General features: G+C 36.0%; 1 protein-coding gene across 1 annotated transcript; it reads right to left on the bottom strand.

Annotated features, from left to right (window-relative positions):
* Window positions 1–13,196: 13,196 nt before the first annotated feature.
* Window positions 13,197–16,016, bottom strand: LOC308335821 (nephrocystin-3-like; the record flags this gene model as incomplete). The annotated part of the gene is made up of 3 exons (XM_080793035.1): window positions 15,931–16,016; window positions 13,963–14,060; window positions 13,197–13,314 (listed from the first exon to the last, which is right to left on the bottom strand). Exons 1-3 carry the CDS (start codon window positions 16,006–16,008, stop codon window positions 13,197–13,199), a joined length of 294 nt encoding a protein of 97 aa, XP_080649161.1. The 5' UTR covers window positions 16,009–16,016.

The raw sequence follows: 16,016 nt of genomic DNA, 5'->3' as shown, positions 1-16,016 counted from the left end.
TTTCCGGATAACTTTTTTTTTCAAAATTTCAAAAATTGCGAAATTGCGGAGAATTGCGCAATTTCGCAATTTTTCAAAAAAATTCAAAATTCCGCAATTTCCGCAATTTTTATAATTTTGAAAAAAAAAGTTATCCGGAAATTGCGGAAATTGTGGAAATGGTAATTGCGGAAATGGTGGAAATGGTGGAAATGGAAATTGCGGAAATTGCGGAAATGGAAATTGAGGAAATTGCGGAAATGGAAATTGCGGAAATTGCGGAGTGTTAGAAAAAAAAGGATTGGTTATAGCCCATGTTTTTTTTCATTTTCCGCAATTTCCGCAATTTCCGGATAACTTTTTTTTTTCAAAATTCAAAATTCCGCAATTTCCGCAATTTTTGAAATTTTGAAAAAAAAAGTTATCCGGAAATTGCGGAAATTGCGGAAATTGTGGAAATGGTAATTGCGGAAATGGTGGAAATGGATATTGTATTTTATTTTACTCAGCCATAACAATTTATTTTCTGTTAACCAACTTGCTGAGTGTTAGAAAAAAAAGGATGGCTTATAGCCCATGTTTTTTTCATTTTCCGCAATTTCCGCAATTTCCGGATAACTTTTTTTTTCAAAATTCAAAATTCCGCAATTTCCGCAATTTTTGAAATTTTGAAAAAAAAAGTTATCCGGAAATTGCGGAAATTGTGGAAATGGTAATTGCGGAAATGGTGGAAATGGTGGAAATGGATATTGTATTTTATTTTACTCAGCCATAACAATTTATTTTCTGTTAACCAACTTGCTGGCTGGCAGGCAGGCAGACAGCTACTCATAGACAGGCAGACAGACAGACAGCTACTCATGGAGAATTGGACAATATTGAAAAAATGAAAAAAACGATGGGTTATATTGAAGCGTGCACCTACACACGCACAGGCGCACATGTATATGCACACCTGGACCTGTAAATGAACAACACAAAAACTAAGGCACTGGTGTCGGACTTCTGGTTTACCGGAACGGGGTTCAACTCCCTGCAGTGCCCTGCTCAATGTGTTGTATTTACCGGAAAGGATGGGAAACATTAGCAAATTGCGGAGTGTTAGAAAAAAAAGGATGGCTTATAGCCCATGTTTTTTTCATTTTCCGCAATTTCCGCAATTTCCGGATAACTTTTTTTTTCAAAATTCAAAATTCCGCAATTTCCGCAATTTTTGAAATTTTGAAAAAAAAAGTTATCCGGAAATTGCGGAAATTGCGGAAATTGTGGAAATGGTAATTGCGGAAATGGTGGAAATGGTGGAAATGGATATTGTATTTTATTTTACTCAGCCATAACAATTTATTTTCTGTTAACCAACTTGCTGGCTGGCAGGCAGGCAGACAGCTACTCATAGACAGGCAGACAGACAGACAGCTACTCATGGAGAATTGGACAATATTGAAAAAATGAAAAAAACGATGGGTTATATTGAAGCGTGCACCTACACACGCACAGGCGCACATGTATATGCACACCTGGACCTGTAAATGAACAACACAAAAACTAAGGCACTGGTGTCGGACTTCTGGTTTACCGGAACGGGGTTCAACTCCCTGCAGTGCCCTGCTCAATGTGTTGTATTTACCGGAAAGGATGGGAAACATTAGCAAATTGCGGAGTGTTAGAAAAAAAAGGATGGCTTATAGCCCATGTTTTTTTCATTTTCCGCAATTTCCGCAATTTCCGGATAACTTTTTTTTTCAAAATTGCAAAAATTGCGAAATTGCGGAGAATTGCGCAATTTCGCAATTTTTCAAAAAAATTCAAAATTCCGCAATTTCCGCAATTTTTATAATTTTGAAAAAAAAAGTTATCCGGAAATTGCGGAAATTGCGGAAATTGTGGAAATGGTAATTGCGGAAATGGTGGAAATGGTGGAAATGGAAATTGCGGAAATTGCGGAAATGGAAATTGAGGAAATTGCGGAAATGGAAATTGCGGAAATGGTAATTGCGGAAATTGCGGAAATTGCTCTTCACTTATAGCTATCTATTTTCAGGTAGATTGTTTTATTTTACTCAGTCAGCCATATCACTACTCATTTTTTTTCATGAAAAAGGTCATAGCTGGGTAATCTATTTTCAGGCAAATTGTGTTTATTGTACTTTATTTTACTCAGCCATAAGATTTATTTTCTGTTAACCAACTTGCTGGCTGGCAGGCAGGCAGACAGCTACTCATAGACAGGCAGACAGACAGACAGACAGCTACTCATGGAGAATTGGACAGGCAGGCAGTCAGACAGCTACTCATAGACAGGCAGACAGACAGCTACTCATGGAGAATTGGACAGGCAGGCAGATAGCTATGAAAAAACATGGGCTATAACCCATCCTTTTTTTTCTAACACTCCGCAAATTGCTAATGTTTCCCATCCTTTCCGGTAAATACAACACATTGAGCAGGGCACTGCAGGGAGTTGAACCCCGTTCCGGTAAACCAGAAGTCCGACACCAGTGCCTTAGTTTTTGTGTTGTTAATTTACAGGTCCAGGTGTGCATACGCATGTGCGCATGTAGGTGTGGGAATGGGATTGAATGAGTGAATGGGATCTGCGATTTAACCTATTTTATTATTATAGCGTGCCGCTCAATGACCTCTGAGACCATGCATGGACTAATGAACCATGTAAATACAACACATTGAGCAGGGCACTGCAGGGAGTTGAACCCCGTTCCGGTAAACCAGAAGTACGACACCAGTGCCTTAGTTTTTGTGTTGTCATTTACAGGTCCTTTCGTTGAAATGTAAATTTGACATTTGAACAGTGTGTGTGTGCACGCTTCTATAACCAGTGTTGGACCTGTAAGGGTCCATTTGGTTACATGTGTTACACTCTCAGACTTAGACATGGACCAAATGGTCCATTTGGTTACAGTAGACCTGTACGTGCCCGTCGGCCACCATATATACTCTCAGAGTTACAGACCTGTAATGTGTTACACTCTCAGAGTTACATTTGGTTAGCGTGTGCATGCCCCTGTGCGTGTGTGTGTTCCAGAATTCCTCGGAAATACTACGGATTTTTTTCGCAACACCGCAATTCCTCCGCAATACTCCACAATTTTTCCGCAAAACTCCGCAATACATGGGCTATAACCCATGTTTTTTGAAATTTTGAATTTTCCTCAAAAATGATGAAAAACGGCGTGCTATAGTATGCCGTACGGTAGGGGCTATAGCCCATGTTCAAAAATGATGAAAAATGAGGATATTTTTTTTTCAAAAATTCAAAAAACGATAGGCTATAACCCATGTTTTTTGAAATTTTGAATTTTCTTCAAATCCTCAAAAATGATGAAAAACGGCGTACTATAGTATGCCGTACGGTAGGGGCTATAGCCCATGTTCAAAAATGATGAAAAATGAGGATAACATTTTTTTCAAAAATTCAAAAAACGATGGGCTATAACCCATGTTTTTTGAAATTTTTGAATTTTCTTCAAATCCTCAAAAATGATGAAAAACGGCGTGCTATAGTATGCCGTACGGTAGGGGCTATAGCCCATGTTCAAAAATGATGAAAAATGAGGATAACATTTTTTTCAAAAATTCAAAAAACGATGGGCTATAACCCATGTTTTTTGAAATTTTTAATTTTCTTAAAATCCTCAAAAATGATGAAAAACGGCGTGCTATAGTATGCCGTACGGTAGGGGCTATAAACCCATGTTCAAAAATGATGAAAAATGAGGATAACATTTTTTTCAAAAATTCAAAAAACGATGGGCTATAACCCATGTTTTTTGAAATTTTTAATTTTCTTCAAATCCTCAAAAATGATGAAAAACGGCGTGCTATAGTATGCCGTACGGTAGGGGCTATAGCCCATGTTCAAAAATGATGAAAAATGAGGATAACATTTTTTTCAAAAATTCAAAAAACGATGGGCTATAACCCATGTTTTTTGAAATTTTGAATTTTCTTCAAATCCTCAAAAATGATGAAAAACGGCGTGCTATAGTATGCCGTACGGTAGGGGCTATAGCCCATGTTCAAAAATGATGAAAAATGAGGATAACATTTTTTTCAAAAATTCAAAAAACGATGGGCTATAACCCATGTTTTTTGAAATTTTGAATTTTCTTCAAATCCTCAAAAATGATGAAAAACGGCGTGCTATAGTATGCCGTACGGTAGGGGCTATAGCCCATGTTCAAAAATGATGAAAAATGAGGATATTTTCTTTTCAAAAATTCAAAAAACGATAGGCTATAACCCATGTTTTTTGAAATTTTGAATTTTCTTCAAATCCTCAAAAATGATGAAAAACGGCGTGCTATAGTATGCCGTACAGTAGGGGCTATAGCCCATGTTCAAAAATGATGAAAAATGAGGATAACGTTTTTTTCAAAAATTCAAAAAACGATGGGCTATAACCCATGTTTTTTGAAATTTTGAATTTTCTTCAAATCCTCAAAAATGATGAAAAACGGCGTGCTATAGTATGCCGTACGGTAGGGGCTATAGCCCATGTTCAAAAATGATGAAAAATGAGGATAACATTTTTTTCAAAAATTCAAAAAACGATGGGTTATAACCCATGTTTTTTGAAATTTTGAATTTTCTTCAAATCCTCAAAAATGATGAAAAACGGCGTGCTATAGTATGCCGTACGGTAGGGGCTATAGCCCATGTTCAAAAATGATAAAAAATGAGGATAACATTTTTTTCAAAAATTCAAAAAACGATGGGCTATAACCCATGTTTTTTGAAATTTTGAATTTTCCTCAAAAATGATGAAAAACGGCGTGCTATAGTATGCCGTACGGTAGGGGCTATAAACCCATGTTCAAAAATGATGAAAAATGAGGATAACATTTTTTTCAAAAATTCAAAAAACGATGGGCTATAACCCATGTTTTTTGAAATTTTTAATTTTCTTCAAATCCTCAAAAATGATGAAAAACGGCGTGCTATAGTATGCCGTACGGTAGGGGCTATAGCCCATGTTCAAAAATGATGAAAAATGAGGATAACATTTTTTTCAAAAATTCAAAAAACGATGGGCTATAACCCATGTTTTTTGAAATTTTGAATTTTCTTCAAATCCTCAAAAATGATGAAAAACGGCGTGCTATAGTATGCCGTACGGTAGGGGCTATAGCCCATGTTCAAAAATGATGAAAAATGAGGATAACATTTTTTTCAAAAATTCAAAAAACGATAGGCTATAACCCATGTTTTTTGAAATTTTGAATTTTCTTCAAATCCTCAAAAATGATGAAAAACGGCGTGCTATAGTATGCCGTACGGTAGGGGCTATAGCCCATGTTCAAAAATGATGAAAAATGAGGATAACATTTTTTTCAAAAATTCAAAAAACGATGGGCTATAACCCATGTTTTTTGAAATTTTGAATTTTCCTCAAAAATGATGAAAAACGGCGTGCTATAGTATGCCGTACGGTAGGGGCTATAGCCCATGTTCAAAAATGATGAAAAATGAGGATATTTTTTTTTCAAAAATTCAAAAAACGATAGGCTATAACCCATGTTTTTTGAAATTTTGAATTTTCTTCAAATCCTCAAAAATGATGAAAAACGGCGTGCTATAGTATGCCGTACAGTAGGGGCTATAGCCCATGTTCAAAAATGATGAAAAATGAGGATAACGTTTTTTTCAAAAATTCAAAAAACGATGGGCTATAACCCATGTTTTTTGAAATTTTGAATTTTCTTCAAATCCTCAAAAATGATGAAAAACGGCGTGCTATAGTATGCCGTACGGTAGGGGCTATAGCCCATGTTCAAAAATGATGAAAAATGAGGATAACATTTTTTTCAAAAATTCAAAAAACGATGGGTTATAACCCATGTTTTTTGAAATTTTGAATTTTCTTCAAATCCTCAAAAATGATGAAAAACGGCGTGCTATAGTATGCCGTACTGTAGGGGCTATAGCCCATGTTCAAAAATGATAAAAAATGAGGATAACATTTTTTTCAAAAATTCAAAAAACGATGGGCTATAACCCATGTTTTTTGAAATTTTGAATTTTCCTCAAAAATGATGAAAAACGGCGTGCTATAGTATGCCGTACGGTAGGGGCTATAGCCCATGTTCAAAAATGATGAAAAATGAGGATATTTTTTTTTTCAAAAATTCAAAAAACGATAGGCTATAACCCATGTTTTTTGAAATTTTGAATTTTCTTCAAATCCTCAAAAATGATGAAAAACGGCGTGCTATAGTATGCCGTACGGTAGGGGCTATAGCCCATGTTCAAAAATGATGAAAAATGAGGATAACATTTTTTTCAAAAATTCAAAAAACGATGGGCTATAACCCACGTTTTTTGAAATTTTGAATTTTTCCTCAAAAATGATGAGAAACGGCGTGCTATAGTATGCCGTACGGTAGGGGCTATAGCCCATGTTCAAAAATGATGAAAAATGAGGATATTTTTTTTTTCAAAAATTCAAAAAACGATAGGCTATAACCCATGTTTTTTGAAATTTTGAATTTTCTTCAAATCCTCAAAAATGATGAAAAACGGCGTGCTATAGTATGCCGTACGGTAGGGGCTATAGCCCATGTTCAAAAATGATGAAAAATGAGGATAACATTTTTTTCAAAAATTCAAAAAACGATGGGCTATAACCCATGTTTTTTGAAATTTTGAATTTTCTTCAAATCCTCAAAAATGATGAAAAACGGCGTGCTATAGTATGCCGTACGGTAGGGGCTATAGCCCATGTTCAAAAATGATGAAAAATGAGGATAACATTTTTTTCAAAAATTCAAAAAACGATGGGCTATAACCCATGTTTTTTGAAATTTTGAATTTTCTTCAAATCCTCAAAAATGATGAAAAACGGCGTGCTATAGTATGCCGTACGGTAGGGGCTATAGCCCATGTTCAAAAATGATGAAAAATGAGGATATTTTCTTTTCAAAAATTCAAAAAACGATAGGCTATAACCCATGTTTTTTGAAATTTTGAATTTTCTTCAAATCCTCAAAAATGATGAAAAACGGCGTGCTATAGTATGCCGTACAGTAGGGGCTATAGCCCATGTTCAAAAATGATGAAAAATGAGGATAACGTTTTTTTCAAAAATTCAAAAAACGATGGGCTATAACCCATGTTTTTTGAAATTTTGAATTTTCTTCAAATCCTCAAAAATGATGAAAAACGGCGTGCTATAGTATGCCGTACGGTAGGGGCTATAGCCCATGTTCAAAAATGATGAAAAATGAGGATAACATTTTTTTCAAAAATTCAAAAAACGATGGGTTATAACCCATGTTTTTTGAAATTTTGAATTTTCTTCAAATCCTCAAAAATGATGAAAAACGGCGTGCTATAGTATGCCGTACGGTAGGGGCTATAGCCCATGTTCAAAAATGATAAAAAATGAGGATAACATTTTTTTCAAAAATTCAAAAAACGATGGGCTATAACCCATGTTTTTTGAAATTTTGAATTTTCCTCAAAAATGATGAAAAACGGCGTGCTATAGTATGCCGTACGGTAGGGGCTATAAACCCATGTTCAAAAATGATGAAAAATGAGGATAACATTTTTTTCAAAAATTCAAAAAACGATGGGCTATAACCCATGTTTTTTGAAATTTTTAATTTTCTTCAAATCCTCAAAAATGATGAAAAACGGCGTGCTATAGTATGCCGTACGGTAGGGGCTATAGCCCATGTTCAAAAATGATGAAAAATGAGGATAACATTTTTTTCAAAAATTCAAAAAACGATGGGCTATAACCCATGTTTTTTGAAATTTTGAATTTTCTTCAAATCCTCAAAAATGATGAAAAACGGCGTGCTATAGTATGCCGTACGGTAGGGGCTATAGCCCATGTTCAAAAATGATGAAAAATGAGGATAACATTTTTTTCAAAAATTCAAAAAACGATAGGCTATAACCCATGTTTTTTGAAATTTTGAATTTTCTTCAAATCCTCAAAAATGATGAAAAACGGCGTGCTATAGTATGCCGTACGGTAGGGGCTATAGCCCATGTTCAAAAATGATGAAAAATGAGGATAACATTTTTTTCAAAAATTCAAAAAACGATGGGCTATAACCCATGTTTTTTGAAATTTTGAATTTTCCTCAAAAATGATGAAAAACGGCGTGCTATAGTATGCCGTACGGTAGGGGCTATAGCCCATGTTCAAAAATGATGAAAAATGAGGATATTTTTTTTTCAAAAATTCAAAAAACGATAGGCTATAACCCATGTTTTTTGAAATTTTGAATTTTCTTCAAATCCTCAAAAATGATGAAAAACGGCGTGCTATAGTATGCCGTACAGTAGGGGCTATAGCCCATGTTCAAAAATGATGAAAAATGAGGATAACGTTTTTTTCAAAAATTCAAAAAACGATGGGCTATAACCCATGTTTTTTGAAATTTTGAATTTTCTTCAAATCCTCAAAAATGATGAAAAACGGCGTGCTATAGTATGCCGTACGGTAGGGGCTATAGCCCATGTTCAAAAATGATGAAAAATGAGGATAACATTTTTTTCAAAAATTCAAAAAACGATGGGTTATAACCCATGTTTTTTGAAATTTTGAATTTTCTTCAAATCCTCAAAAATGATGAAAAACGGCGTGCTATAGTATGCCGTACTGTAGGGGCTATAGCCCATGTTCAAAAATGATAAAAAATGAGGATAACATTTTTTTCAAAAATTCAAAAAACGATGGGCTATAACCCATGTTTTTTGAAATTTTGAATTTTCCTCAAAAATGATGAAAAACGGCGTGCTATAGTATGCCGTACGGTAGGGGCTATAGCCCATGTTCAAAAATGATGAAAAATGAGGATATTTTTTTTTTCAAAAATTCAAAAAACGATAGGCTATAACCCATGTTTTTTGAAATTTTGAATTTTCTTCAAATCCTCAAAAATGATGAAAAACGGCGTGCTATAGTATGCCGTACGGTAGGGGCTATAGCCCATGTTCAAAAATGATGAAAAATGAGGATAACATTTTTTTCAAAAATTCAAAAAACGATGGGCTATAACCCACGTTTTTTGAAATTTTGAATTTTTCCTCAAAAATGATGAGAAACGGCGTGCTATAGTATGCCGTACGGTAGGGGCTATAGCCCATGTTCAAAAATGATGAAAAATGAGGATATTTTTTTTTTCAAAAATTCAAAAAACGATAGGCTATAACCCATGTTTTTTGAAATTTTGAATTTTCTTCAAATCCTCAAAAATGATGAAAAACGGCGTGCTATAGTATGCCGTACGGTAGGGGCTATAGCCCATGTTCAAAAATGATGAAAAATGAGGATAACATTTTTTTCAAAAATTCAAAAAACGATGGGCTATAACCCATGTTTTTTGAAATTTTGAATTTTCTTCAAATCCTCAAAAATGATGAAAAACGGCGTGCTATAGTATGCCGTACGGTAGGGGCTATAGCCCATGTTCAAAAATGATGAAAAATGAGGATAACATTTTTTTCAAAAATTCAAAAAACGATGGGCTATAACCCATGTTTTTTGAAATTTTGAATTTTCTTCAAATCCTCAAAAATGATGAAAAACGGCGTGCTATAGTATGCCGTACGGTAGGGGCTATAGCCCATGTTCAAAAATGATGAAAAATGAGGATAACATTTTTTTCAAAAATTCAAAAAACGATGGGCTATAACCCATGTTTTTTGAAATTTTGAATTTTCTTCAAATCCTCAAAAATGATGAAAAACGGCGTGCTATAGTATGCCGTACGGTAGGGGCTATAGCCCATGTTCAAAAATGATGAAAAATGAGGATAACATTTTTTTCAAAAATTCAAAAAACGATGGGCTATAACCCATGTTTTTTGAAATTTTGAATTTTCTTCAAATCCTAAAAAATGATGAAAAACGGCGTGCTATAGTATGCCGTACGGTAGGGGCTATAGCCCATGTTCAAAAATGATGAAAAATGAGGATAACATTTTTTTCAAAAATTCAAAAAACGATGGGCTATAACCCAAGTTTTTTGAAATTTTGAATTTTCTTCAAATCCTCAAAAATGATGAAAAACGGCGTGCTATAGTATGCCGTACGGTAGGGGCTATAGCCCATGTTCAAAAATGATGAAAAATGAGGATAACATTTTTTTCAAAAATTCAAAAAACGATGGGCTATAACCCATGTTTTTTGAAATTTTGAATTTTCCTCAAAAATGATGAAAAACGGCGTGCTATAGTATGCCGTACGGTAGGGGCTATAGCCCATGTTCAAAAATGATGAAAAATGAGGATATTTTTTTTTCAAAAATTAAAAAAATGATAGGCTATAACTCATGTTTTTTGAAATTTTAAATTTTCTTCAAATCCTCAAAAATGATGAAAAACGGCGTGCTATAGTATGCCGTACGGTAGGGGCTATAAACCCATGTTCAAAAATGATGAAAAATGAGGATAACATTTTTTTCAAAAATTCAAAAAACGATGGGCTATAACCCATGTTTTTTGAAATTTTGAATTTTCTTCAAATCCTCAAAACTGATGAAAAACGGCGTGCTATAGTATGCCGTACGGTAGGGGCTATAGCCCATGTTCAAAAATGATGAAAAATGAGGATAACATTTTTTTCAAAAATTCAAAAAACGATGGGCTATAACCCATGTTTTTTGAAATTTTGAATTTTCTTCAAATCCTAAAAAATGATGAAAAACGGCGTGCTATAGTATGCCGTACGGTAGGGGCTATAGCCCATGTTAAAAAATGATGAAAAATGAGGATAACATTTTTTTCAAAAATTCAAAAAACGATGGGCTATAACCCATGTTTTTTGAAATTTTGAATTTTCTTCAAATCCTAAAAAATGATGAAAAACGGCGTGCTATAGTATGCCGTACGGTAGGGGCTATAGCCCATGTTCAAAAATGATGAAAAATGAGGATAACAATTTTTTCAAAAATTCAAAAAACGATGGGCTATAACCCATGTTTTTTGAAATTTTGAATTTTCTTCAAATCCTCAAAAATGATGAAAAACGGCGTGCTATAGTATGCCGTACGGTAGGGGCTATAGCCCATGTTCAAAAATGATGAAAAATGAGGATAACATTTTTTTCAAAAATTCAAAAAACGATGGGCTATAACCCATGTTTTTTGAAATTTTGAATTTTCTTCAAATCCTCAAAAATGATGAAAAACGGCGTGCTATAGTATGCCGTACGATATGGGCTATAGCCCATGGTCCAAAATGATGAGAAACGAGGCTAACCTTTTTTTTCAAAATTTCAAAAAACATGGGATATAACCCATCGTTTTTTAATTTTTTCATTTTTTTCAAATCCTCCAAAATGATGAAAAACGGCGTGCTATAGTATGCCGTACGATATGGGCTATAGCCCATGGTCCAAAATGATGAGAAACGAGGCAATTTTTTTTCCAAAATTTCAAAAAACATGGGCTATAACTAGGGATGCACCGAAAGGGAAATTCTTGGCCGAAACCGAATACCGAATATAGGAAACAGTTGGCCGAAAACCGAATACCGAATAGCCGAATACATCTTTGTTGTAAAGCTATTATGGCAAAAGACATGATTATGGATTTTTATAATCGATTCATCGGGCGATTATTTAAACGATGAATCGATGAATCGGATTATGGCACCTTTTTGCAATTACCTTTAAAAAAATGCTTCACGTTATTGTAGGCATGTTGTAACTAACAATAAAGACAATACAAATGAATACTCCTTCAAAATTAATATTTTACCCCGTTTTTTATACAATTTGATTTGCCATTCATTGTACTTGTAATGATACTGTTATCTGTAATGTTGACCGTGTATAGCTGACTGTCTTTCTTTCCATTTCTATCTCTGGGACCCCAATTTATTTTTTATTTCTATTGTAAAATCAATGTAAATTTTGAGAGTCTATTTGGTTCCATTTTTGCACTCTGTTACAGAACCTTAGGGTCCACTTGGTTTACTTTCTAACTATCTAGCTCTAGCTGGAACTCCCACTATGAGAACCACTGTCCTACACGCAGTCTGTGTGGGCACGCACACACACGCGCGCGCGCACGCACGCACGCACACACACACACACACACACACACACACACACACACACACACACAATAGCACGCTAGCTGATGGGGGGAAAACGTTCTTATTTAGCAGCCATATTAGCATGTTCTCTAGGCTCTAGTATCACATATTGCCAAAGTTAAACAGCACTGAACAACTGTTCATTGTTAAGCAAAACGTTCACGGACGTTCTGCTTCTGCTTTAGCCCTATGTCTACTTCAATGCGCAAATTTGAGGAGCTAACGAGCTAGTGCTACACTGCTAGTGTTCGTCCGTCGTAGCCTGCCTTCAGACATTGGGGAGCATTTTTGGTCATACGACAAAAGAATAGACAGTGGCGGTGCTCACAAATACCATGTTTTGGGCATTTTGCAACCTGTTGATGAGCTCGCAGTTTTCGCGGAGCGCATCGCAGCCACAGAGACGCTCCGTGTGTGTGTGTGTGTGTGTGTGGGAGACTGAAGTTGGGGAGAGAGAGAGGGGTAGATGCCGAGTGCTCTGGTTACGTTCAAGACAATCGCGTGTTGCGTTTATAGCGACCCAGTGTTTTGACTATTCGGTGATATATTTTCGGCCTATTTGAGCCGAAACCGAATAGGCCGAAAATACATTTTTAGCCATTTTCGGCCGAATATTTTCGGTGGCCGAATTTTCGGTGCATCCCTAGCTATAACCCATCGTTTTTTTATTTTTTCACTTTTTTTCAAATCCTCCAAAATGATGAAAAACGGCGTGCTATAGTATGCCGTACGATATGGGCCAAAATGATGAGAAACGAGGCTAACTTTTTTTTTCAAAATTTCAAAAAACATGGGCTATAACCCATCGTTTTTGTCATTTCGTCATTTTTTTCAAATCCTCAAAAATGATGAAAAACGGCGCGCTATAGTATGCCGTACGATATGGGCTATAGCCCATGGTCCAAAATGATGAGAAACGAGGATAACTTTTTTTTTCAAAATTTCAAAAAACATGGGCTATAACCCATCGTTTTTGTCATTTTGTCATTTTTTTCAAATCTTCAAAAATGATGAAAAACTGCGCGCTATAGTATGCCGTACGATATGGGCTAGATACTGGTGATACTTCGACGGGGCGACAGCAGACGGCTGACAAATCCGATTTGCTTGTCAGAGCCTTAGGACCATCTGTCCACACTGTTATGCCACCCTCACCTGGTCCTTGGTGAGTTTGACCTCCATGGCCTGGCACTCTGCGTTGACCACACTCCTCACCTCCCTGGGACTCAGTGGGTCCAGGTGCAGGGTGGGCCACAACCTGGGCAGGCACACACACACAACCATTTACAATTAAAGACGGATTTATACTTTGTCTTATGGCGGTATCGCGCATCTAAAATCGCCGTTCAATAACCTCACAACACGCACAAGTTGTGAGCTTGTAGATTAGCCATTGTGAGCATGTGATACCGACATGCAACGGAGCATTAATTGACTAACTACGCGCCCACTAATGGCACGCATATACCATACACGTCCCGTACTTTATTACATGAAAGCAGTGCTTTTTCCCACAGATGAAGAATAAATAAAGGCTCGTCTGTTGTTGTTTTTTTCCGAACCCAGCGCTTTGTTGAAGTTAACAATTACAAAAGTAAAGACTGCAACTCAAGGGGCTTATCCTTTAGTGAAATGTTTTAATACATTTCAAAATGAAATAAAAGCAATAACACAGCATACCTGCTCTGCTGTACGGTGAAATATAGTCACTGTAGGGTCAACATATCTCACAGTATAGTACCCGCTCTTGTACTGTACGTTATTGCTTGTTCAGAAAGGTATTTAGATATGGAAGCATTGGAACAGATAACAGGATACACATGCTGGATGCGATTGCACGTAGCTTCATTGACAACAACTGAATATTTGATGATAGATACGTGGTCTATTTTCTGATGTGTCTCACCTCCAGGCCTGAGGACATGTTTCCACATTGACAGACACCACCACTCTCACGTTGACGGGCAGAGGGTCAATCAGCAACTTCATGTGCCTTTCAGCTTGCTGGAAGCAAAAGAGAAAAGCCTTGTGAATGTCTGCTTCATGTGACTGTTTGACACAGTGGTTCTCAACCTGTGGGTCGGCCTGGGGGTCCCCACATGATTTTTGGGGGGGTCAGATCATTGTCAATAAAATGATGAGAAACGAGGATAACTTCTTTTTTTTCAAAATTTCAAAAAACAAGGGCTATAACCCATCGTTTTTGTCATTTCGTCATTTTTTTCAAATCCTCAAAAATGATGAAAAACTGCGCGCTATAGTATGCCGTACGATATGGGCTATAGCCCATGGTCCAAAATGATGAGAAACGAGGATAACTTTTTTTTTCAAAATTTCAAAAAACATGGGCTATAACCCATCGTTTTTGTCATTTCGTCATTTTTTTCAAATCTTAAAAAATGATGAAAAACTGCGCGCTATAGTATGCCGTACGATATGGGCTATAGCCCACGGTCCAAAATGATGAGAAACGAGGCTAACTTTTTTTTTCAAAATTTCATAAACATGGGCTATAACCCATCGTTTTTGTCATTTTTTCATTTTTTTCAAATCCTCAAAAATGATGAAAAACGGCGCGCTATAGTATGCCGTACGATATGGGCTATAGCCCATGGTCCAAAATGATGAGAAACGAGGCTAATTTTTTTTTCAAAATTTCAAAAAACATGGGCTATAACCCATCGTTTTTTTTATTTTTTCATTTTTTTCAAATCGTCAAAAATGATGAAAAACGGCGTGCTATAGTATGCCGTACGATATGGGCTATAGCCCATGGTCCAAAATGATGAGAAATGAGGATAACTTTTTTTTTCAAAATTTCAAAAAACATGGGCTATAACCCATCGGTTTTTTTATTTTTTCATTTTTGTCAAATCGTCAAAAATGATGAAAAACGGCGTGCTATAGTATGCCGTACGATATGGGCTATAGGCCATGGTCCAAAATGATGAGAAACGAGGATAACTTTTTTTTTCAAAATTTAAAAAAACATGGGCTATAACCCATCGTTTTTTTCATTTTTGTCAAATCGTCAAAAATGATGAAAAACGGCGTGCTCTGATGTGTTTCTATAATTATGATATTGTTCTCGACACTGAAAATGAGTTTCATTACTCAGTGGAATTTAGAGAATAAATAAAACTTGAATGATTTAATTCCTTCATTTCCATCGCCAAGCATTTTGTGCACACACACACACACACACACACACACACACACACACACTTGGTGTTAGCATTATGTTATGCTTTAGCTATTGAAAAATAGAAAAATAGCCACCGAGTGGCGCGCTACGAGCTTGTAGGTCTGCTATTTTTATCCAAAATGTATGAAATACAATCATATCAAATACCTTCAGTACAATTCTAACTTTTCATTTCAACACTTTACAGAAAGAGTAGCAAACTCTTTCTGTAGTTATAAGTGCATTATCCTTCCTTAGCACAGTGTGCCTTTGCTGCAGAAATACCTTTCTTTCATGTACCGTCCTTCCATATAGGCTACCATAACTAAACAGCATGTAAACAATTCAACAATGCGTTTTACCATAGCCTGCATATGTGCCCTCTCCCTACGCTCATTCTGCTTGATTGATTGATTGAAAATATGTATTAACAGTTTGCAGAATTACAGTACATTTCAAGCACAAACTCAATACAAAGACTGTTAACTGTGAGTGGACGACCCAATTAAGCATTACACTTGTTTACAACAGGGTCCACATTGTTCAATTCATCGTAGGGAGAGGGCACATATGGGGCTACCATAACTAAAGAGCATGTAAACAATTCAACAATGCATTTTAGCAATAGTCCTTTGAACTCCAAAAACGTGTTGTATTGCATGTAGCAAAACACAGTCCATGTGTACCAACCTTATGCCTCTTCGGGGGTTCTAAAACAATCACTGAATGTCTCAAGAAGATACAAACACTAAACAAAACACGCGCCATCTCTCCAG

This window comes from Protomyctophum bolini (assembly GCF_963924005.1).
Source record: "Protomyctophum bolini genome assembly, chromosome: 20".
In the NCBI taxonomy this organism is placed as follows: domain Eukaryota; kingdom Metazoa; phylum Chordata; class Actinopteri; order Myctophiformes; family Myctophidae; genus Protomyctophum; species Protomyctophum bolini.
This window is presented reverse-complemented; position numbering and strand designations above follow the sequence as displayed.